This window comes from Microcaecilia unicolor, chromosome 7 (genome assembly GCF_901765095.1).
Source record: "Microcaecilia unicolor chromosome 7, aMicUni1.1, whole genome shotgun sequence".
Lineage (NCBI taxonomy): Eukaryota > Metazoa > Chordata > Amphibia > Gymnophiona > Siphonopidae > Microcaecilia > Microcaecilia unicolor.
In genome coordinates, this window is record NC_044037.1 from 142642868 (window position 1) to 142668980 (window position 26113).

At 44.2% G+C, this 26113-nt stretch overlaps 1 protein-coding gene across 1 annotated transcript in view; it reads left to right on the plus strand.

Annotated features, from left to right (window-relative positions):
- The window catches only part of LOC115474937 (pericentrin-like), an 899709-nt gene that overhangs the window by 381175 nt on the left and 492421 nt on the right, over positions 1-26113 (plus strand). Inside the window, exon 8 of the mRNA XM_030210648.1 lies at positions 624-819. Within this exon, the coding sequence (XP_030066508.1) occupies positions 624-819 (196 nt within the window). The remainder of the gene's footprint in view (positions 1-623; positions 820-26113) is intronic.

The following is a 26113-nucleotide window of genomic DNA, read 5'->3' on the forward strand; positions in this document are numbered from 1 at the left end:
TTTGCTCTCAAATGCTTCTACAGAGTTGCTGGGGACTGGTAGCTGTGCCAATTGGAGGATATCAGTCATCAGTCAGAATAGTGACATCCTGCTTGTATTTGGAGAACTTACCTACTTACTCTGTTACATACATATCTCTGGAAGTTAGGTGTGAGTACTTTCAGCAGCTCTGTGGCTGCCTTAAGTGCTCATGCCTAAATTATAGGCACATATATCACCTCTTATGCAAGTTTTCTATAAAGGAAAGTGGGTGCCTACAGAATATGTGGCCTCTGGTCACCTCTATATTTATTTATTTATTACATTTGTACCCCGCGCTTTCCCATACACGGCAGGCTCAATGCGGCTTACATAGTAACAATATAAAGAAATTACAAAGTCGTAAGAAGAATATACAGTTTGTAGTTGCACTGTTATTGAATTTACTTCCCACAGTGTTCCCTTTCCCTTAACCCCCATTTTGTCTTTTGGAGTATTTGAAAGTTGGCTTTTTTCTGACTTCAAGGAAATCTTAGTGCTTTCTGGAGGCTCTTTTAACCGGCCATTATTGCACTCTGAATGTTTCTTGCTCTTCCTGTTTTGCTTGAACAGAAATATTTTCTTTTGGGTTATTTTCTACACAGGAAGGACAGCAACAGCTTGGTTCGGAGTGTATCCTATCCTTGGATCGTAGTAGCTTGCTTGGAGAAATTCAAGATTTGCGGGCTCAGTTGCGAATGACCCAACTTCGGAATCAGGAAAAGCTGCAGGAGTTGCAAGAAAGTGTTACTTGTGCAGAGGAGCATGGGAGCAAGCGTGAACATCAACTGCGTAAGCAGGGTAAGGACCCATAGCTGCTTCAGTCTGTAAGTCTGTAGTGATATTCACAAATAGTTCCTATTTATTTGATATACTTCAAATCAAATAAAATATAATGGTTTACTATAATAGAATTTTAAAAATGGGGGAAATAAACATCTATATATAAACAAGGAGGCAGGAAAAACTCAGGACAAATATAAGGCATGAAAGTAACGAATCATATAAACACAAAAGGTAGAATATGAAGAGGGAGTGCACATAAACCATGTACCTTGTAACCACAAGCTTCAAAATCTGCATTAGCCAGAATTCAAATGGACTATGGAAGAGAAAATCAAGCACAGACAGCCTTGCTAAAGCAAAATGTTTTTAAATGAGATTTACATTTCGTGAAGGAGGACTCAGATTTGATGCAAAGAAGTAAAGAGGTGTGTGTTACGTCTGTGCTTTCCTCGCCCTCTGGTGGCCAGTACAGGTGGCTGCTATGGACCATCACTCATTCCAGATTTTAGCTGAGTCCGGTCCGGATCTTCCAGGCTGCCAGGTTTGCTTGCTTGGATTGAGCCTGCACAGCCACCATAACTTCCTGGTGATTGCTGCAGCTGAGTGTTTCCTGTCTGGGGTTATTAGCCATTTTGAAACTCTCTGGCTTTGCCTTTGCATCGCGTCTAAGGCCCTGGTATGTTGGGGTGCTGGTGCACTTCTGCTGAGTACAGTTTCTAGTTTGGTTTCCTGCCTTGATTCTTGTCTGTTCTAGTTAGTCTGTGGATAGTTAGATTAGCTTGTTGTTTGTTTGTTAGTCTTGTCTCTGGGTTATAGTTTTGTGTGTAGTCCTTGTCTGTTTGTATCTTAGTGGCTGCTCTGCAGCTTTTAGTTTTGTGTCTTGTTAGTCAGTATTTTGCTCCCTGTTTTAGTGGCTGTTTTCAGCTTTCAGTCCTGTCCTTTATTTTACCCTTTCCTTGCCCTGCTGTCCCTGTATGTTCCTTTCCCCTCTGACCCTCAGTCCCTGTTTAGTCTAGTTGGGATCCTGTTCCTGCCCTGTCCTACAAGTCCTGCCGGCCACCTGAAGCCAAGGGCTCAACCTTTGGTGAAAAGTGGCCAGGTGCAGGTGAAGCCTAACTGTTCATTAAAGCTCTGCCTTGTCACTGGTGTGGGGTGGTTTTGCCTGCCGCTGCCGCTCCTCGGCAGTGGCCCAAGGGCTCACAACCTAGTTTCCTGTTTTGAAAACGTGACAGTGTGGTAGCCATGTTAGTCCACTCTTAAAGGTTATCAATAGAAATCAAACAAAATAAAACATGGAAAAGAAAATAAGATGATACCTTTTTTATTGGACATAACTTAATACATTTCTTGATTAGCTTTCAAAGGTTGCAGAAGGGCAACCTTCGAAAGCTAATCAAGAGATGCAAAGAAGCAAATCTTTCCAAAGAGTTTGGGCTGAAACACCAAAACAAAAGCTATGAGTGCCATCCAGACATACTTTATGGTGAGAGGGAATAGTCAAAAGATGATGCTTAGATGAGCAGAGGGTTCGTAAAGGAGAAAAAGGAATTCTACTAGTGTACAAGAAAGAAACACAGGAAGACTTGAAGGGAAAAAACCTGATAATTTTGAATTGGATCCAGTAGGGGACTGGCAATCAGTGTTCAGTTTGCAGAAATGGAGTGACATGATCATACTTTTTGTTATTTAACAAAATATATCCATTAAACTACTATTTAGTAGTTTAATGGATATATTCTAAATCAGTTGCAGTCTCCATAGTTGAGAGATGGCAATACCCAGGTACAGAGAATTAGTCATCCAATTTAAAGATAATGTAAGAATCAGCTGATGTAAGGAATGAACTGGGTGAAATATTGAAGGACAGGGAGGGAATGTTGTTGGTGTGGGCTTCCTTTCTGTTTAAGTGGGCTGATACAGTTTTAAATACCATGGAGTCCACATTGCAGTGGAGAACTTGCTTGTGTATGGATTGAATTATGGAAAGTTAATTCCTAAGTTGGAAAAAGATTTAAACATTTGGGACTACTTTAATTTCATGTGGCTTAGCTTATAGCAAACATAAAGATAAACATTCTCCCAAAATTGTTTTACATTTTCCTCACCTTGCCACTGGAAATACTGGAGGGAGTGTTGCGGCATCTGCAAAGGAAATTGTTTTAGTACATCTGAAAGTACAGATCCACCCGGATCTCCCCATATGGTGTTGTATCAGAGTAAAGTTCAGGGGGCCTACCTGTGTTCACACTTAAATGGTTACTACAGGGTCATGCAAACACAGGCAGTGCTGGATTGGCAAAACCCTCAGAGGATGAAGATATGGACACACTAGAGTAGGAGATTGGGGGGAGATGCCTCTATAAGGGTCTTGGGTGTAAAAAGACCAATGTTTTGAGCCTGTTTACCTCAGTTCATCTTCGAGTTAGGGACAGGGGGTATGCCCAATTGTTATGGGAAAGGTGGCAATCAAGTTTTTTACCTATATGTTTTAATAAACAATTTGAAGTGGTTTACACACACTCCACTTTTTGGAGATGGGAGGATAAAGGTGTTTAGAACTGATTTGCAGGTGGTTGGTAGTGATGGACAGTTGATCTCTTTTGAGAAGCTGAAAGAATGGTTTGGGCTGGGGATAATAACTTTCTGGACTATATGTAAGTACAGGGCAAATGAAAGAGAGGAAGTCCAAAGCACAGGAAACCAAGTCAAGCAAAAAAAAGCAGAAAAGATGTCCAAGAATGTGTTTGCATCCAAAGTTTATTGAAGGACCCAACATGTCCATGTTTCGGCGGAACGTGTATGTCAGGTGTCGTCAACGTAAGTGACACAATCAGAATACTCTCCTCTGTTCTTCAAAAATCAGTGGGTAATACCAACACATACAAATGTTAAAACAACATAGCCATCCACACAACTAAGTAGAAAATGCTGTCAAGACTCTAAAATGTCAAGTCACTAGCCTGTCTTGGCAGCATTTTCTACTTAGTTGTATGAATTGGCTATGTTGTTTTAACATTTGTTTCCTTTCTATCCATAGACCAGTCCAGACGAATGGGTTGTGTCCATCTACCATGAGATGGTGACAGAGAAAAATAGTTCCAAGTAAATTGCCCCATAAGGGTATCTGGAATGTTCAGTATTTTTCTCTGACTCCAAGCAGATGGTAGCGGATCATGCAGCTCCTCTGTGGTGCTTTTCTGTCAGCTCCTGATTCGATTCGTCTGGATGTCAGTTGAGCAGAGGGTTGTTGCCGGCCGGATTAGCTCAAGTCATGTTGACAATTCCTTACTGAGTTCGGATGATACTCAGTAACATAGTAGATGACGGCAGATAACAACCTGTATAGTCCATCCAGTCTGCCCAACAAGATAAACTTGGATTCTACATATGTATACTTGATCTTGATTTGTCCTTGCCATTTTCAGGGCACATACAGTAGAAGTCAGCCCAGCACTGGCCTTGTTCTCCAGCTACTGAAGCTGAATCTGTCCAGTCACGATCACGGTAGAGACCATAGACGTCTGTCCAGCACTAGCTTTGCTTCCCAATTACTGGTGTTGCCATCTAATCACTTCTAAGCTTGTTTGGTTCCTTGCCTTCTTTACAGGATTCCTTTGTGTTTATCACACACATTTTTGAATTCCAATACCATTTTCTTCACTACCACTTCCTGCAGGAGGGCATTCCAGGTATCTGCCATTCTCTTCGTGAAAAAGTACTTCCTGACTTTATTCCTGTGTTGGCCCCCCTGCAATCTCAATTCATGTCCTCTAGTTCTACCACCTTCCCGTCTCTGGAAAACGTTTGTTTGTAGATTAATACCTTTCAAATATTTGAATGTCTGTATCATATCACCCCTATCTTATTTCTTCTAGGGTACACATGTTCAGGTCCTCAAGTCTCTCCTCATGCATCTTGTGATGCAAACCCCATACCATTTTTGTTGCTTTTCTCTGAACTTCCTGAAGTCTTTTTATGTCCTTAGCAAGATACGACACCAAAAACTAAACACAAGTACTTCAGGTCCCTCATTCCCCAACCTGGGTGACACCTGGTAGTGCTGGGTCTTTTCCCCCACCTCAGCAACATTCCAGCGACACTATAGCTGTACTTCTTCCCTGTTTATATGGAATGAAGTGAGGCTAAGATTATTATTCTAAGATTATTATTTTTTTCCCCTTTGTCTGTATGTGACATATTCTTGAAGCCTTTACTGCTAGCAAGTTTGAGATTTATATTTAACTCTTCTGGTGGGTTGTTTGCTGAGGTAAGTGCTGTTTTACTGCACATTTTCAGCAGTTTTGATGGACTGACATGTCCGTGCATTTGGGGTTGTATTTTTTAATCCATCTCCCATCCGTTGTCAATTGGTGGAAAGTTTCTGTTGCCTGAGCCATATTTCCAGTTGCTAGCACCACTACCAACATTTTCAACCCCATTTAATTTGTTTTCTAATGTTTTAGATGGTATTTAATTTCTTTTGCTGGATATTTGTTAATTTTCTCATCAGCATTTTTTAGTCTCCTATGCAGCAAATGTCTCACCATTTTGGCAGGTTCCTGTCTTCCAGACTAGTTTGGCCTTTTTCTTGCCTTCTTTATATGTTTGTCAGTACATTTCAGTTTACCTTCGGTGTAACAATAACCTTAGGTTGCCTCCAATTGTACAGCCCTAATTTAGCTATGTTCTTCTGTCATATGGAAGTTAAAAAAAAAAAAAAAAGGGCAGAAGGAGAGAGACATAATATTCTCTATTTGGCCTTTGCGTGGTTCACCGTATGGGCTCCCTTGTTATTTCCCTGCCTTCCTTCCTGACTTCTTTTTTTGCATGATTTTTCTTCATGAAGATAGTTTCTTTTTTTCTCAGCTGTGCAGTTGAATTAGCTTCTGCATTTTGGCTTTCTTTCAATTCTTTGTATGTGCCTACAGTATCTCAGCTTGGGAATTCCATACCTCTGGGCTACGGAGAAAGCAGCAGTAACCTGCTTATAAAAGCGGTGTCCATCATCATTCCATAGTACACCTGATGGCATATGTTACACAGTTGACCACTGGTACATAGTACAACTTCCAGTTTGTTTTATGGTGCTATACCAGCTACCACAGGTGCTATCTAGAAGCAGCACATTTTTGTGCCTTGTTAGAACAGTGTGTTCACCACTTCTCAGCCCAATTGGATGTAGTCCCCCTACAGCTTCTAACATCTACTACAACGTCTGCTCGTGCTTAGCTGTAATGTGTGCTGGGCTGTAACTTCTGTTCAGTAATGCCAACATTTACTTGTTCCATTCTCTCTCCTACTCTGTATCAGCAGCCCTTTGTGGTTCATTTCAATGATCTGTTGTGCTTCTCAGGGCCAGCATCGTTATCTGTTATTTCCTTCTAGCATGTTTTTGCTGTGCACAGATGATTCTCTTTACTGCAGTGAGATGCAGCATCCTGTGTTTTCCTGAGAGAGAACCCTCATCTTAGTTCTGTGCAAAGGGAGAAGCCATTTAAACTCCCCTTTTATCAGGCGCCAACATCACAGTAGCCTCAAAGGTTGACACTGTAGCCAAATCTGTATTCAAAGACTCCAAAACAGCAGAAACATCCAGCGGTGGATCATTCTGAACTGTATTCTGGTTAGCCACAGATTAGTGGTTAAATAATATACTTGAGAAAAAGGTGGAATACTTTCTTCAGCAACCCCTAATATCTCTTTCATATATCTTTTAAGCATATCACTAGGAGTAACAGCAAACAACTTAGGAAAATTAAGAAAGTGGAGATTATTACTCCTAATGGAGTTTTCAAATGATTCAGCTCTCCTCCTCAGATTAGATATATCCTTCACTATGCTGTTTTGAAGATTTTGAACATTCTCAAGATCCTTTTCTTGTTTCTTCACTTGCTCAGTTAGAGTTTTTAATCTGGTATCTGTTTCCTTAAACTTCACCTCCAAATTAGTCAAATCTTGGTCCAATGTTTGGACCTGGGGGCACAAAGCTTTACCCAGTTCCCCTATTAGGGACCACAGGCTTCACCAAAGTTACTTCAGCAGGCTTAACAAAGGATAACGTGGGTTGAAGAGGATTTCATCTCAGTACTCACAGCCTCCAACTCCCCCAAAATAGAAAAGAAAATCCAGGCACTCAGAGACTTTACAAGGGAGGGAGAAAACTGGAGGGGGGGGGGGGGCTCATTGAAGGGTAAAATGGTAAATGCACCAGGGAAAAACATAGTAACATAGTAGATGACAGCAGAGAACGACCTGTACGGTCCATCCAGTCTGCCCAACAAGATAAACTCATATGTGCTATTTTATATGTATACTTGACCTTGATTTGTATCTGCCATTTTCAGGGCACAGACCATAGAAGTCTGCCCAGCCCAAGCCCCGCCTCCCAACCACTGGTACTGCCACCCAATCTCTGCTAAGCTTCTGAGGATCCATTCCTTCTGAACAGGATTCTTTTATGTTTATCCCATGCATTTTTGAATTCCATTACCATTTTCATCTCCACCACCTCCCGTGGGAGGGCATTCCAAGTATGCACCACTCTCTCCATGAAAAAATACTTCCTGACATTTTTCTTGAGTCTGGCCCCCTTCAGCCTCATTTTATGTCCTCTAGTTCTACCGCTTTCCCGTCTCCGGAAAAGATTTGTTTGCGGATTAATACCTTTCAAATATTTGAACGTCTGTATCATATCACTCCTGTTTCTCCTTTCCTCCAGGGTATACATGTTCAGGTCAGCGAGTCTCTCCTCATATGTCTTGTAATTCTTTTTACATCCTTAGCAAGGTACGGCCTTCAAAACTGAACATAAATCTCCAGGAGGGGCCTCACCAACGACTTGTAGAGGGGCATCAACACCTCCTTTCTTCTGCTGGTCACACCTCTCTCTATACAGCCTAGCAACCTTCTAGCTATGGCCACTGCCTTGTCGCGTTCAGATCCTCAGATACTATCACCCCAAGATCCCTCTCCTTGTCTGTACATATCAGACTCTCAACACCTAACACATACCTCTTTCATTGATTTATACTCCATAAGTGCATCACTTTGGGAGTAGAAAGGGTACAAAAGGTCAATACAGCAGTCAAACATACTTCAGTTGTCGTTGAAAGCCCAAGTGTAAAACCATGATTTTAAGGAGATCTTAAATTGCTTCAAGGATTGTTTGGCACGAAGTAACCGAGGCATTTGTAGGAGCAACACAAGCGCTACTGAAGAACTATAAGGAGTACTATATCAGCCATCCATGTGACTATATGAACCTATATGACATACATGGTCCTTCAGACATTGCACTATCCAGCATTAAGAACCTAATTGTAATGTGGAAATTCAGACATCTCCTCCATAAAGACTGTAAGACATTGTGGAGACAACAAGTCTAACAGAAGAATAACAACTCTTGTTTACTGTACAGAAAATGCTGATAAAGGACAGTATTATCAGCATTGGCGCAGGTTAATCAGAATTGACGTCAGTGCAGCAAGCTGTTATCAGAATTGACGTCAATGCAGTACACTTGGAGCTACTTGTTTATGTTCTTCAAGGAGACAAGGCTCATGATTTCTCCATAAAAGGCAACTCTTATCACAGCTACAGGGCTGTGTGTCAACATCACATCCGAGGGATAAGATCTGCGTTGGACAAGATGGACATTGGAGGAATTTGCTGACATCTGAAAGACTATTTCATCTATTTCTGTAATCAAATTGTCTTTGTCTTTATTCCTTTTTATTTTGTCATTTGCTGCTACTGTAAGAGTATGAAGTTAGTTTGTTCTGTTGTTTTGGTGCAGTGGGCTTTGATCTAAGGATAAGGGGTGATGCATTTACTCCTGACACTGTACTGACTAATGTTAGTTTTGTTTGGGACCCATTTCTGTCATAATTTATTCTGTCAGGTACACTAATACACCAATACTATCTGTTTTGCACCCACACATTGAGTTCCAAAGGGAAGGAGCAGCAAAAATGAAGGCTCTGTGCCTAGTAGATTCTAAACTGACCTGTTTCGGGCCTGGGACAACCGAAAGGTGATCATTAAGAGACCGAAGTGAGCGGGATGGACAATAGGGAATGGTGAGTGATGACAGGTGGTCAGGAGGGCCAAGCAGGACAGCCTTAAAAGCAAGTAACAGTGTCTTGTAGATGAGTTGCTGCTCTACTGGGAGCTCATGGTGGCCAATGTAACGCCCATTTTTAAAAAAGGCTCCAGGGGAGATCCGGGAAATTATAGACCGGTGAGTCTGACGTCGGTGCCTGGGAAAATGGTAGAGGCTATTATTAAAAACAAAATTACAGAGCACATCCGAGGACATGGATTACTGAGACCAAGTCAGCATGGCTTTTGTGTGGGGAAATCTTGCCTGACCAATTTACTTCAATTCTTTGAAGGAGTGAACAAACATGTGGACAAAGGGGAGTCGGTTGATATTGTGTATCTGGATTTTCAAAAGGCTTTTGACAAGGTACCTCATGAAAGGCTACAGAGGAAATTGGAGGGTCATGGGATAGGAGGAAATGTCCTGTTGTGGATTAAAAACTGGTTGAAGGATAGGAAACAGAGAGTGGGGTTAAATGGGCAGTATTCACAATGGAGAAGGGTAGTTAGTGGGGTTCCTCAGGGGTCTGTGCTAGGACCGCTGCTTTTTAATATATTTATAAATGATTTAGAGATGGGAGTAACTAGCGAGGTAATTAAATTTGCTGATGACACAAAGTTATTCAAAGTCGTTAAATCGTGACAGGATTGTGAAAGATTGCAAGAGAACCTTGCGAGACTGGGAGACTGGGCGGCTAAATGGCAGATGATGTTTAATGTGAGCAAGTGCAAGGTGATGCATGTGGGAAAAAAGAACCTGAATTATAGCTACGTCATGCAAGGTTCCACGTTAGGAGTTACAGACCAAGAAAGGGATCTGGGTGTCGTCGTCGATAACACACTGAAACCTTCTGCTCAATGTGCTGCTGCGGCTAAGAAAGCAAATAGAATGTTGGGTATTATTAGGAAAGGTATGGAAAACAGGTGTGAGGATGTTGTAATGCCGTTGTATCGCTCCATGGTGCGACCGCACCTTGAGTATTGTGTTCAATTCTGGTCGCCGCATCTCAAGAAAGATATAGTAGAATTGGAAAAGATGCAGCGAAGGGCGACTAAAATGATAGCGGGGATGGGACGACTTCCCTATGAAGAAAGACTAAGGAGGCTAGGGCTATACAGCTTGGAGAAGAGACGGCTGAGGGGAGACATGATAGAGGTATATAAAATAATGAGTGGAGTGGAACAGGTGGATGTGAAGCGTCTGTTCACGCTGTCCAAAAATACTAGGACTAGGGGGCATGCAATGAAACTACAGTGTAGTAAATTTAAAACAAATCGGAGAAAACTTTTCTTCACCCAACGTGTAATTAAACTCTGGAATTCGTTGCCGGAGAAAGTGGTGAAGGCGGTTAGCTTAGCAGAGTTTAAAAAGGGGTTGGACGGTTTCCTAAAGGACAAGTCCATAAACCGCTACTAAACGGACTTGGAAAAATCCAAAATTCCAGGAATAACATGTATAGAATGTTTGTACGTTTGGGAAGCTTGCCAGGTGCCCTTGGCCTGGATTGGCCGCTGTCGTGGACAGGATGCTGGGCTCGATGGACCCTTGGTCTTTTCCCAGTGTGGCATTACTTATGTACTTATGTACTTACAGAGTAGTGGAGAGACATGATCATATCCATGGGCATGACATAGGAGGCATATGGCAGTGTTCTGAAGAGCCTATAACTTTCTTAAACATGAGTGAGGGCAGCCTAGATAAATGATATTGCAGTAATCCATTCTAGAAGTAAGTAGGGAAATAAGTGAGTGGAGAGTCATGGTCAAAATACCGTCTAATAGAGTGTAATTGTCTTAACATAGTAAAGCCAGATTTACATACAGCTGAGATTTGTTTTGAAAAGGAAAGTTGAGAATCTAAGATAACACCCAAGTAACAGAAAGATTTAGAAGGCTGGATCATAGTCCCAAATAAATTTAGGGGAAGGACTGGTACTGAGCAGCCCCCATTAAACTAGCATACTACTGTTTTTGAGTGTTCAGCACCAGGTGATGTGAGACAAGCCAGCGAGAAACTGATGATAGACAGTCTTGTAAAGGATGAATATCTGGTGAATAAGGCTTCATGGGAAAGATCAGCAAAATATCAAATGACAAGGAAATGCCAAAGGCCTGAATAAGGGAAAGGGGATGGGCTTGATATACCGCCTTTCTGTGTTTTTTGTAACTACATTCAAAGCGGTTTACATAGTATATACAGATACTTATTTGTACCTGGGGCAATGGAGGGTTAAGTGACCTGCCCAGAGTCACAAGGAGCTGCAGTGGGAATCGAACCCAGTTCCCAAGGATCAGAGTCCGCTGCACTAACCACTAGGCTACTCCTCCACTCCACTCCTCCTCCATTTCTGAGCAGCAAGAGGGCTCAGAAATAGGTTGAAAAGAAGAGGGAATAGGATTGATCCCTGAGGAACAGCACAAAGTAATGGACAAGGAGCTGACATAGAAGAAGCAGTGAGAACTCTATATCAACGGCCCATGAGAAATGAAGAAAACCAAACAGGAACTGAACTGGATATTCCAAGCGAAGAGAATCTAGCTAATAATAGACAGTGGTTAATTAAATCAAAATCTGCTGATAGATCTAAAGAAACTGCAAGAAGGATATAGTGCTTATCTAAGTGGGAGTAGATTTCACTTAAAAGCTGTCAAGACTGTTTCTGTACTAAAATGGGGCCTGAAACCAGATTGTTTTGGATGTAGAGCAAAAGATTTCTCAGAGTTTATCAGTTATACAAAAAACATTTATCAAGTATTTTGGACGGAAAACATAGATTGGATACAGGTCGCAGTGGTGCATTTTGTTTTAACACAATATATAAAGTAGTATGAAGGCAAGCATTACATTCATCAAGTTCTAGTTCAGAGAAATCTTCTAAAGTTGTAGAATTAGGGGAATAGCGCCTATCTATCTTGTAAACGGGACCGCTGCGCCAGTAGGGGGAGGAAGGAAGTCTCCTCCCCAGGATTAATCCGAGCCCCACAAATTTCCACCAGCAGATACCTTCAAATATTCTTTTTCTTTTTATTTTGTTTCCAAGTTACAAACAAAAGTTTCAGTCCAGCCCTGGGTTAGGACTGCCCCAGGCAGGGTTGTGCTGCCCCTCACCCAGCAATCCAAAGTCTCGGCCCTTTCTTGAGGGCTGCAATAGTCCCCTTTGAAAATACTTCCTTTTCAAAGTAGGTATCACAAGCAGTGCTGGCCTTTCAACAGGATTGTTCCCTCCTGTCGAACCAGGGTTTCCAGCTCCCACCGTTCTTATACACAACAAACAGGAGCAGCTGGGGAACCAGGCTTATAACTCTTCCAGCCCTCTGCCCTTCCCCCATAGCAAACAGTTGAAATCAAAACAGGCTTCTTCCTTACAACAGGTTTTAAATCAAAACTTTTAAACACATAGCTTCCCCCCTTTAGGTGCTACCTTCCTCAGGGCTCTCCAGCTCCCATTCCATCCTGCTTTCTGCTTCCTGCTCAGCCTCTTTAACCCCCTCCTCCACCCAATCCATCCCCTCCTCCTCCTGCTTCTCACCCCACCCTTCCCTCTTACAGGTGGGAGACATGATGTATTGATTACGGAGCCAGGGGAACTGGGCTTCTTCCTTCTCCCTCCCTCTTGTGGTCAGAGTTGGTATAGATCCATCTTGTCTATCCCTGGGGCTCCCCTTGCTGGGATGGGCAATGCATTCTGGGAGACGTAGTTCAGGATTTTGTTGTTTCATTTTGTACCTCTGGGCCGTAGCCTTGTCACAATCTTTATAAAATAGGTGCCTTCATGACCAGGCAACCTACGTACCCTGTTTATAAAATTACTTTCCAAATTTCAGTAATGTGTGTTACTAAAAGAAATGTGACAAAATGTATTGTTTATGTTTTTTAAAAAAATGCTAACAACTGTTTTCTGAGAAACTAAAAAATAAAAATCAAACAACTTTTTTGGATAGAATTACAAGTCAGCAGTGTAAACAGACTAAAGTTATATCTTAATTATTCAGGTATTCAAAACAACAAAATAAACCCAAAACAAATCTAGTTGTTCATGGCTATCATGCTGTGAAAGAAAAACATCAAAGTATCACTTACAAAATGTAAGAAGCAAAATAACCAACAGATAATTGTCTACATCTGGTACCACAGACAACATCTGTTGTTGTGACTTTGATTTGATAATACAGTAATATGTAGGTTGAAGTAATGGATATTTTTGTCAATTCTAAGCTAGCTATATTGGCTAAAAATTCAGTGGGGACTTGCTGATTTTCTGACCAAGATTAAGATCCCCAAAAAAGTACAAAACATTTTATGCTGCTTATCCCAGAAATATTTTCCCCAAGTCCAATTTAATAATGGTCTATGGATTTTTCCTTTAGGAAGCCATCCAAACCTTTTTTAAACTCTGCTAAGCTAACCGCCTTTACCACATTTTCTGGCAATGAATTCCAGAGTTGAATTACACATTGAGTGAAGAAAATTTTTCTCCGATTCGTTTTAAATTTACTACATTGTAGCTTCATCGCATACCTCCTAGTCCTAGTATTTTTGGAAAACGTAAACAGACGCTTCACATCTACCCGTTCCACTCCACTCATTATTTTATAGACCTCTATCATATCTCCCCTCAGCCGTCTTTTCTCCAAGCTGAAGAGCCCCAGTCGCTTTAGCCTTTACTCATAGGGAAGTTGTCCCATCCCCTTTATCATTTTTGTCGCCCTTCTCTGCTCCTTTTTTAATTCCACTATATCTTTTTTGAGATGCGGCGACCAGAATTGAACACAATATTTGAGGTGCGGTCGCACCATGGAGCGATACAAAGGTATTATAACATCCTCATTTTTGTTTTCCATTCCTTTCCTAATAATACCTAACATTCTGTTTGCTTTCTTAGCCGCTGCAGCACACTAAGCAGAAGGTTCCAACATATCATCAACGACGACACCTAGATCCCTTTCTTGGTCTGTGACTCCTAACGTGGAATCTTGCATGATGTAGCTATAATTTGGGTTCCTCTTTCCCACATGCATCGCGTTGTACTTGCTCACTTTAAACGTCATCAGCCATTTAGACGTAAGGTCCTCTTGTAATTTTTCACAATCCACCCGCAATTTAACGACTTTGAATAACTTTGTGTCATCAGCAAATTTAATTACCTCACTAGTTACTCCCATCTCTAGGTCATTTATAAGTATGTTAAAAAGCAGCGGTCCCAGCACAGACCCCTGGGAAACCCCACTAACTACCTTTCTCCATTGAGAATACTGACCATTTAACCCTACTCTCTGTTTTCTATCTTTTAACCAGTTTTTAATCCACAATAGGACACTACCTCCTATCCCATGACTCTCCAATTTCCTCTGGAGTCTTTAATGAGGTACTCTGTCAAACGCTTTCTGAAAATCCAGATACACAATATCAACTGGCTCACCTTTATCCACATGTTTGCTCACCCCTTCAAAGAAATGTAATAGATTTGTGAGGCAAGATTTCCCTTCACTAAATCCTTGTTGGCTTTGTCTCATTAATCCATGCTTTTGAATATGCTCAGTAATTTGCTCATGTACATTACTACCGATAGTAATGTACATGAACATTTCAGTACTGCAATCAGGTAATAATGTTCAGTTATAGAAATGGTTCTTAGGTAAGACTAAATCTACAAAATAGTAAACTAGACGTGAGCTGTGCATCAAACTTAGGTGTAGTGGGTGCAAATCGTTCGGATGTTACCAGTGATCAAGTAGGACTGAAAGTGATCTTATGTTGATTGAATCCCGGCGAATTGCTCGCTTGTATCAGTAGAGTTGATCGGAGGTAGACAATCTGTCGGCAGCAATGGAGGCTCCGGTCGCAATTTCCTAATCCTAGGCGACGTGTGCATTTTCGGTAGGTCGTTTTTTCACTGGGCTCGCTTTTTCGTTCCGCAGGGTTTCGTTCTCAGGGCTCGGGGGCTCCTCTGGAGTTTGAGGCTGCAGCTTCTCGGTAGGCCGCTTTGTTCAGTTTAGCATGCCACGTGCTCTCTTTGCCGTCTAATTTTGTGTTCCACACGTTGCTCTGGTCCGGTGAGGGGTTGAGGATCGGACGTTTGACTTCAGGTGGCAGCAGGCTCTTCCATGGGTCAGTTATGGGTCGATTTTTGGATCCCGCAACTCTCTTGACCCTAGGCGCCTGATTTATGGGAGGGTGGGGCTCGGATGAGTTTGCAGATCACTTCGAGACCTCGATACAACCTGGTCCCTCTTGCTGTTCACTTCTAGTTCTCGGTCGTGTGGGTAGAGCACGCCTGACCGAGAAGTGCCTCTTGCGTACCTCGTGGAGAGAGGTTCACTTGTCTCTCTCTGCTCGAGGAAAATGTTGAGCAATCATCGGGCTCCACCGGGATTGCGTCGGCGGTCTTGAGCACCCGGAATTCTGATTTATGGCTTGTGGAGTGTCCGTGTGTGCCTCGTGGAGAGAGGTTCACTTGCCTCTCTCTGCCCGAGGGAATCAATAATCGACCGTCGGGCTTCACCGGGATTGCGTCGGCGATCTTGTGCACCTGGAGCTCTGTTTATGGCTACGGCTTTGGGCTTGCTCCGTTGTCACGGTCTGATGCCGTTTCGGAGGGGTCGGAGCTCACTCAGATAGGTCCTACCTCGGCGCCATCTTGGATCTGCTGAGGAAGGGGAGAGGAAAAAAAAAAGCCTCCGATTTTTGTAAGTTTAGTTTGAAGCCTGAATAGTATCCATATTCCATAATAACATCCAGCACTGAGCCTAAGGAACTCTGAGGATTTGTGATGGTAAGCAATATATCATCTGCATATGCCAACACTTTAATGGAGAGCTGAGGTAACGTGACTCCCGTGATCGCCGGGTCTTTCATAATGGTGCAGAGAAGGGGTTCTAAATATAATAAGAATAAGAGAGGGGACAGCGGGCATCCCTGCCAAGTTCCCCTAGTCACCCGAAAACTGGGGGAACATAAACCATTCACCAGCACCCGAGCCACCGACCAGATTTATAAGGTGCCCACTGCTTGCAAAAACCACCCCTTCATCCTTAAATAACGCAACACTTCAAAAAGGTAGTCCCAACATACACGATCAAAGGCTTTCTCAGCATCCAGTCCAACAAGCAGCATCGGCTGTTGCGAGGCCTCGCCCTGGGCCACCGCCAACAAAGCTCTACGAACATTCAATCCTGGGTGACGCCCTCTAACAAATCCCACTTGATGTTCTCCCACTAAGGTCAGAATGTGTGTAGCTGGCCTGTCTGCTAATATTCTTGCTAAGATTTTCACATCCACTTTAAGCAGTGAGATTGGACGGTAAGCCCCAGGAGAGTCTGGGGATTTACCTGGCTTAGGAATAAGCACTATAAGCGCTTCATTAACTCGAGCGGGGAACGTTCCCCCCGAAATTGCCTCCTCGAAAAATAACGTAAGCGGAACACTCACTTTCTGTACCAGCATCTTGTAATATTCCAAAGAGAACTCGTCAATCCCTGGAGCAGTTCCCAATGTCAAAGATTTGATTATCTGTTGGACTTCTCGCGCGTGCAGTGGGGCACTTAATTGACTGCTAGCCTCAGGGGAGACGGTTGGGAGACGCAAATCGTCGAGGTAGTCTAATAGTGATGGGCCACCCCACTCCACATCCGCCTGATAGATCTATGAGAAATAATCATAGAAGAGTTGCATAACATTGTTGGGATTAGATTTCCTAGAGCCATCTGGTGCCACTAAGAGGGATGAACGTCCGGGCTGACCACGCTTTCACTACTCGGGCAAGTAGTTTACCCGGACGATTACCAAACTTATGGAGTTTGCAGCGACAAGAGAATAACTGTTTTTTCATACGTTCATGAAGCAAAGAGTTCAATGCAGCCAAAGTGGCTTTCACATTCTCAAAGTTAACCCCCGATGGATTTTTTTATATGGGTCGCCTTGGCTTGTTGGTAACGGCGTTCCAACAGGAGGATCCCCTGGGTGATTCTCCTGTTTTGCGCAATCACATAGCTAATAATCTCATCCCGCATCACTGCCTTTGATGTTTCCCAAAACAAATCTGGGGCGTCCCTATGACCAGCATTGGTTTCCGCAAAGAGTTCCCATTTTTGAATCAAAAAATCCCGAAAGTCAGTGTTGTCCGAAAGATAAGATGGAAATCTCCAAGCTTTCATCGCCCCTACATCCGGGCCCAGCGATAAATCCACCCAAATAGGCGTATGATCTGAAATTGCCATAGGGCCCAGATCCGCGGACACAACCCACGAGGAGCGAGGTGGCTAGTAGGATATAGTCAATATGAGACTAAGTCTGGTGGGCCCGAGACAGATGTGTGTAATCATGCCGCGACGGGTAAAATAATCGCCACGGGTCCACCAGATCCAGTAGCCTGCAGAGATAGGGCAAACCCCTGCCCTTGGGCAACGCACGCTGTGCCCACAGGCGAGGAGCGGTCTGAAGTTGAGTCCAGGACCTGATTGAAGTCACCCACAACAATGCACGGGGCCGTGTCGTATCTAAGTTCCAAATTGACAAGTGTGTGGAAAAAAGCTAGCTTCATATACGTTAGGCCCATACAGTGCGCATAGATAACATTCCTGACCCATATAGTTTAATTGAATTAAGACATATCTGCCCTCAGAGTCTCTTTCCACCAATCGTGACATGCGAGGCAGACCCCGTTTTAACCCCTCCGCCAGCCACCCGAGAAGTGACACTCCCCCACCCATTGCTGGCACAGCTTCTGATGCTCCCTGTCTGAGAGTTTCGTTTCCTGTAAGCATGCTGTGGAGGCCCCGTGGCGCTTAAGGGTCAACAAAAGTTTGGTACGCTTAGTAGGAGATGTAATCCCCGCTACATTCCGAGACACTATTCACACTGGTGGGGTCCTAGGCATACCAATCATTCAGGTCCCACATTGCAAATGCTTTCAGGTCTCTATCAGGCCCCCAGTTGCCCAGCCTCAACCAGGGGGTATCCAAGCAAACCGAAGGGTGTACAACACCCTCTGCGTGACACTGACATCCATATGCCCACCATACACATCTACCACTACCCAAACTGCAACCCAACATTCACACCATCCTCCAGTCGACTCCCTACCCCCCACCCAAACCAACTCCCCCCTCCCTTCCTCCACCTTCCTTTCCCCCTCCCCCCAAACATAACAAACCCCAGATCTCTACCCTACTCCTAGGTAACCAGAACCACCCCTCTTATGAAAGGGCAGTCAATGTTACGCCCCTCACCTGGTGCCAGGCCTGCGCGGCCAATTCGCCGGCGAGTCGTGGTCCATCGAAGATAGCCGGCTATCTTGGTGTTGGTTAAGCTTCAGGAAGGAAGAAGGGTCTGTTTGTTTCCTATTTCTGGCAACCGTCATCTGGGTTGGATCAATGGCCGCAGCCATCTTGGATAGATCAGGTCCTGGGAAGCCATCTTGGAGTAACGAGGTCAGGAAGGAAGCCCATATCTGGACGTAGGCACCTCTGTTGATGGGGGCAGCCATCTTGAATCAGCTGCACATGCTTGACCCTAATTCCTCCACTACTTAAGGCCCTGCCTTCAGTCCTTCGTTGCTTCGGCCTCAGTTGTCTCAGAGGTCCACGCCCGCCGGAGTTCTGTTCACCAGCTTTCCTCAGTTCCTGTATTCCTGTGTACCAGACCTCGGCTTGTTTTCCTGACCACGATTGTTTGCTGCCTGCCTAGACCTTGGACTGTTTTGACTATTCTTTGCCCTTCGGATTACTTGGCTATTGGACTGTGTCTGCTTGCCCATCAGACTGGTCAGTGGCTGTGCAACCCCGCCGGTTCCAGAAGTCCTGGTGGCTGCCTGCAGCTGGAAGCTCTACTCTTGGTGAACGGTGGTCACTTCCCAAGTGAAGCTAGGGGTTGTCTGGATGCCTGACCGAGTGCGGCGTCACTCCATCTCTGCCGTGCTCAGTCGGGGCACAGGGGCTCACTACTACCGGGTCATAACAGTCAAGGAACGTCTAGGATGCTGTGGGGTCCCCATGCCCAGACTTTTAACATAAACTCAAGAACAAAATGCATGGCTCCCAGAGGGATAACACAGAGTCAATGCCTGAATATACATTAACCAGGAATGTTCACTCTCCATGAAGCAATAACTCACTACACAGGGGCCCGAGTGTGTTGATCCCCCACATCCTGGCTGGTCCTGCATACGGGTCTACCAGCCACGCTCGAGCCTATCAGATAGACTCTGCAATCATCCAATGTTCTTAGTCCAAAACTCATACTGTAATCCAATTTTGGACTAAAATAGAGCAGTCCCAATTCCGAACTCATCAAACTGATTCATGGCCAACTTGGCAACCAACGAAGATGTTCTCCCAAGTACAAAGCAACATTTGGTCCCGGGCACTAACCAAATCACTACTCAAGTATCCGGCTGGTTAAGTCACTCCGACACTGCTTCAGGCGTGCCAAAGGATTTCCAGGTGCCATTAATCAGAACTTTCAAGGTGGCCGGGTACTGCAGAATGAAACAGAGTTGTTTTCCCACCAGTTTAGCACAGGCTACCAAAAATGCGCAGAGCTTGACCGTTGGGGCTGCAGAATAGTCCTGGAAGATTCTTATCAATTCACCATCGAATTTTGTGGCCTCTCTGCAATTCTTGTAAAGTCGCAACAGAGTAGCTTTCTGAGAGTAGCATTGATCTCTCCTAGGCTTTGGGTCTACACAGTGGGCCCTTTCAAGGCTCCTCAAAAAACCGTCATTAGACCTTTCCTGTCCTTCCAACTACCGTCCCATCTCCCTCTTACCCTACCTCTCCAAGTTACTTGAGCGTGCCGGTCACAGCCGCTGCCTTGATTTTCTCTCCTCTCATGCCATCCTTGATCCGCTTCAATGCGGCTTTCGCCCTCTATATTCGACTGAAACAGCGCTCACTAAAGTCTGTAATGATATATTCCTCGCCAAATCCAAAGGCCATTACTCCATCCTTATCCTTATTCTCCTAGATCTATCTGCTGCTTTTGACACAATTTATTTATTTATTTATTTGATACTTATATCCCACATTTTCCCACTCATGCAGGCACAATGTGGCTTACAGAGTATTAAATAAGAGTACAAACTTAACAGCTTAGGCAAACATTAAGAAGTAAGTAGGAGGGAAGAAACTAACAAAGTGAACTAGGTAGGGTAAGGGACAAGGGATGCTTTAATCAACATGGTAACTTGAGGGATAAGTCTTAGCAAAGAGGAATGTCTTTAACAACTTCTTAAAAAGGGCATGGTCCACTTGAGTTTTAAGGTGACGAGGTAACGTGTTCCAGTGTTTGGGACTCCAATAACGGAAAGACGAGGCAAAGATTTTCTTATACTTGACTCCCTTACAATTCGGAAAATGAAGGTGGAGATAGGACCGAGCAGCAGGGTTGGCATTTCTAGGCGGAAGGTCGATCAAGGGGAGCATGTATTCCGGGGCAGCCCCATAGATGATTTTATGTGTTAGGGAGCAGATCTTAAAAGCAATTCGCTCCTGTACTGGCAGCCAATGAAGTTTAAAACGCAGGGGGTCGGCGTGTGCAAAACGCCTTTCATTTAGGATGAGCCTCGCCGCAGTGTTCTGAGCCGTTTGGAAAGTTTTCAATAAGGAGGCCTGGCAACCCACATAAATACCACTACAATAATCCAGGTGGGATAGGACAAGCCAATGGACAAGGGTACGAAACAAGTCTCTGGGAAGGAGGTATCTGATGCGCCGAAGCCTCCACATGGCCTGGAACATTTTTTTGGAGACCAAGTGTACATGATCAACCAGCTGGAGATGTGAATCCAGATGCACTCCTAAAAGTCTCAGGCTGTTGGCAATCGGGAGGGCAGAACCCTGAACTGGAAGCATTGTGTCAGTTACATGAGCGTGCGTGGACGAGAGGATGAGACAATGAGTTTTTTCCCTGTTTAGCCTGAAGCGAAACACCCTGGCCCATTGTTCTAAAGTGGAGAAACAGGCATCTATGAGGTTGGCAACTTCTGATACTGTGGATTGAAAAGGGATATAGACTGTAATATCATCCGCATAGATGAAAGGATTTAGGTCCAGATTTGCAAGTGCTGTGGCTAAAGGCATCATCATTATATTGAATAGGGTAGGTGAGAGGGGAGAGCCCTGAGGGACCCCACAGGAAGCATTCCACGGTTCAGAAGTGTGGGAATTCACCATGACCTGATAGGACCTTGAGGTCAAGAAACCCTTGAACCAATGCAAAACTGGCCCTCCTATACCAATAGAATCCAGTAGATGGAGCAGGAGTTCATGATCTACCATGTCAAAAGCACTAGACATGTCAAATTGTAACAGAAGAATCTTCCGTCCAATAGATAGTTCTCGTCGAAAGTTGGATAAGAGGGTAACCAGGACAGTCTCCGTGCTGTAATGAACTCGAAAACCTGATTGTGAATGATGGAGGATATCGAAATTAGTCAAAAATTCGTTGAGCTGAACATTGACCAGACTCTCCATCAGCTTGATAACTAGAGGTATAGAAGCCACTGGGCGATAGTTAGAGATGACATCTGGCTTGATCTTTAAATTTTTTGGGATTGGGGTGAGAAGGATGTTTCCATGACCTGGCGGGAAGAATCCTGCGCTTAACATATAGTTAAGGTAACAGGTCAGTTCTACAATGTAACATTTTGGTGCGACTTTTAGGAGATGAGTCGGACATACATCTAATCTGCAGCTTTTATTTGTGAATTTACGTAGAGCAGCAGTCACCTTGTCGGGTAACAGGCGATTGAATTTGATCCAAAAGCGGTCAGCAGGGCAAGCACCCGAAGGCACATCCAAGGATGCCAGAAAGTCATCCACATCAGAGAGGCAACTGACGGTTGAAGACCGCAGGGTAAGAATTTTCTCCTTGAAGTAGGTTCCAAGTTGTATAGCTGAGGGAGGATCAACACTGGAGCGTTCTAGCTTGCAAGTATCTAGAAAGGTGTTTAGTAGTTGATATATCTGTCGGATGTCCCGGCCAGCCGCCTGCATCTTAGATGAAAAGTAGGTGCGCTTTGCAATTCAATCATAGTCTTCTTCTTGCCACACTGTCCTCATTTGGATTTCATGGCTCTGTTCTTTCCTGGTTCTCCTCTTATCTCTCCCACCGTACCTTCAGAGTATATTCTGGTGGATCATCCTCCACCCCTATCCCACTCACAGTTGGAGTACCTCAGGGATCTGTCCTTGGACCCCTCCTTTTTTCCATTTACACATCTTCCCTGGGTTCTCTGATCGCATCTCACGGTTTCCAATACCATCTTTATGCTGACGACACCCAGCTCTACCTCTCCACACCTGACATTACTGCTGAAACTGAAGCCAAAGTTTCAGCCTGCTTGACCGACATAGCTGCCTGGATGTCAAACCGCCACCTGAAACTGAACATGGCCAAAACTGAGCTTACTGTCTTTCCCCCCAAACCCACCTCGCCTCTCCCCCCATTCTCTATTTCAGTAGTTGGCACCCTCATCCTCCCTGTCTCATCTGCTCGCAACCTAGGAGTCATCTTTGATTCTTCCCTCTCCTTCTCTGCTCATATCCATCATAACATCAACAAAATTTGCCCTTTCCTCTCTGAGCACACCACACGCACCTCATCCACACTCTTATTACCTCTCGCCTAGATTACTGCAACCTGCTCCTCACTTGCCTCCCACTTAGCCATCTATCCCTCCTTCTATCTGTTCAGAATTCCGCGGTACGTCTTATTTTCCGCCAGAGCTGATATGTTCACATCAGCCCTTTCCTGATGTCACTTCACTAGCTTCCGATCCGTTACCGCATACAATTCAAGCTTCTCCTACTAACCTACAAATGCTCTCACTCTGCTGCCCCTCCTTACCTCTCCACCCTCATCTCCCCTACATTCCTACCCAGAACCTCTGCTCACTGGACAAATCCCTCCTTTCTGTTCCCTTCTCCACCTCTGCTAACTCCAGACTCCGCCTTTTCTGCCTCACTTTACCCTTTGTCTGGAATAAACTTCCTGAACTGATACGTCAGGCCCCATCCCTGCCCATCTTCAAATACTTGCTCAAAGCTCATCTTTTCGACTCTGCTTTTGACACTTAACCTAACCATTACTCCTCTATTCAATACCACTACCAATCTGTCTGTATTATGCATTTGCATACCTTAATTGTCTTTAGCTGTTTAGATCTATTAGTCTGTCCCTTTGAACTATTGTGTAATCAGATGTACTATGCTGTCCTAATTTGATTGTCTCTGTTGTTATGTCCTTTAGATTGTAAGCTCTTTGAGCAGGGACTGTCTCTCTTCATGTTTGACTGTACAGCGCTGCGTAAGTCTGGTAGCGCTTTAGAAATGTTGAGTAGTAGTAGTAGTAGGATTGCCCTTCCCTCTGCTGCATCCAGGAAAGTGGCCAGGAGCCAGGTTTCCAGTGTCTGTTTAAGTTTTGTTTCAGCAATGGATTCCGGAAACCCGACGAACCTCAGATTATCACGACGGGAGCGATTCTCCAGATCTTCAAGCTTCTGGTGATATTCTTGTGTTAAGCATTCCAACTTTTCCAACTCCCCTGCATGGGTTTGTTGCACATCCTCCACCTCCGACACCCGCGCCTCCAACTCCCCAGTTCTGCACGTGAGTTCTGAGGTTAAAGCTGTGAGTCCTGTAAGTTGACCTGATAGTTGTGTAAATCTAGGATCCAGGGCACGCACCACTAAGTCGGTGAGTTCTGGAATAAGATTGTCAGGAGGTGAGCGGGGCAGCGAGGCCGCTGGAGATGCGGCCGCCATGTTGGTATCCAAATGCTTCTGTTGCTTCTCTTTTCATTTCGAACATTTAGGAGCCTGCGCTTCACAGCTCGGGTTAGATATTTGTCCATATGTTGTGAACTACTCGAGTCAAAAAATCTAGTTTCTAAGTTCCAGGAGACATGCAAAAAAGTCAAACTGTGGATGGTGCCCTGAGCAGCTGAAGTGACACGCGTCTTCCACTGCTCACAGCATCACGTGACACCCCCCCCCCCCTTCCCAGCTTCCTGCTTTTAATATACCTAAATAAATTTTTACTATGTGTTTTTGCCTCCAACACAATCTTTTTTTCAAAGTCCCTCTTTATTGAAATAACAAAAGCAGCAGCTAAGAACTTAGCGTATAGTCGGCTAACTGTTATTTAACCCGGCTAGGAGCTGCTCCTGGCCCGGTTAAATAGCACTGAATATCGGGCCCTTAGACTTTATTGCACATTGTAATTTCTTGTTTATCTACCCTTTGTTTCAATAGCAGTTCTGTTACAAAGTCTTATCTTTTCACAACAAATGGATTTTGTCTTAGAAACTATGACCAAAGTATTAAGTCTACTTACATTTCTCAGACTGAACTAAATATTCTAACTAACCCCAATGCTAGAAGAATGATTACAGCCTTACAAATTTCAGTGCAAGGCACAACCACCTCTGAGTTTTCTCCCAGGAAGTGGAGCTAATGCTAGGAGAGGCAGTATTATTCCCAATCCCAGCTTAAGTCTCCTAGACCCTTGGTGTGTGAGACCTAGAAAAGGGCCACTGAAACAAAGGGTAGATAAACAAGAAATTATAATGTGCAATAAAGACTAAGGGACCGATATTCAGTGCTATTTAAACGGGCCAGGACCAGCTCCTAGCCGGGTTAAATAACAGTTAGCCGACTATACGCTAATATTCAGTGCGAGATAGCAGGTTATCTCCACTTAATATTAACACTTTGCAGCAGCTCTGAGATAATATGTCCCTTAATGTCTTGGGCAGTGTGTCAAAACAGTGACACAAAATGCAAAGTCTTTGTCTCTTTCAAAGCATTTAGTAAGTTTCAGTTATCAATGCTGTGTATAATCCATGCCTGTGCTCTATAAACAGTCACTGTGACTGGTTAAATGGAGTTAGCAGTACCACTCAGAAACTCATTATCTTGTGGACATCAGATGTGCAGCATCTTCAGAAATAAATCAGGGCTAGAAGCTGGTTTGTACAAGTATATAGAATGTAAATAAGCTGTCTTGGTACATGTGGGTACCAATGACATAGTAACATACATACATAGTAACATAGTAGATGACGGCAGAAAAAGACATGCACGGTCCATCCAGTCTACCCAACAAGACAAACTCATATGTGTATACCTTACCTTGATTTGTACCTGCCTTATTCAGGGCACAGACCATACAAGTCTGCCCAGCAGTACTTCCCGCCTCCCAACCACCAGTCCCGCCTCCCATCACCGGCTCTGGCACAGACCGTATAAGTCTGCCCTCCACTATCCTCGCCTCCCAAACACCAACCCCTCTTCCCCCCACCTGCTCCGCCACCCAATTTTGGCTAAGCTTCTGAGGATCCATTCCTTCTGTACAGGATTCCTTTATGCATATCCCACGCATGTTTGAATTCCGTTACCGTTTTCATCTCCACCACCTCCCGCGGGAGGGCATTCCAAGCATCCACCACCCTCTCTGTGGAAAAAATACGTCCTGACATCTTTCCTGAGTCTGCCCACCTTCAACCTCATTTCATGTCCTCTCGTTCTACCGCCTTCCCATCTCCGGAAAAGATTTGTTTGCGGATTAATACCTTTCAAATATTTGAACGTCTGTATCATATCACCCCTGTTCCTCCTTTCCTCCAGGGTATACATGTTCAGGTCAGCAAGTCTCTCTTCATGCGTCTTGGAAAGCAAATCCCGTACCATTCTCGTAGCTTTTCTTTGCACCGCTTCCATTTTTTTAACATTGTTCGCAAGGTACAGCCTCCAAAACTGCACAATACTCCAGGTGGGGCCTCACCAACGACTTGTACAGGGGCATCAACACTTCCTTTCTTCTGCTGATCACACCTCTCTCTATACAGCCTAGCAACCTTCTCCCTACAGCCACCGCCTTTTCACACTGTTTCGTCGCCTTCAGATCCTCGGATACTATCACACCAAGATCCCTCTCTCTATACAGCCTAGCAACCTTCTCGCTACGGCCACCACCTTGTCACACTGTTTCATCGCCTTCAGATCCTCGGATACTATCACACCAAGATCCCTCTCCCCCTCAGTACCTATCAGACTCTCACCACCTAACACATAAGTCTCTCTTGGGTTTCTACTCCCTAAGTGCATCACTTTGCATTTCTTCGCATTGAATTTTAATGCCAAACCTTAGACCATTCTTCTAGCTTCCTCAGATCCTTTTTCATGCTTTCCACTCCCTCCCGGGTGTCCAC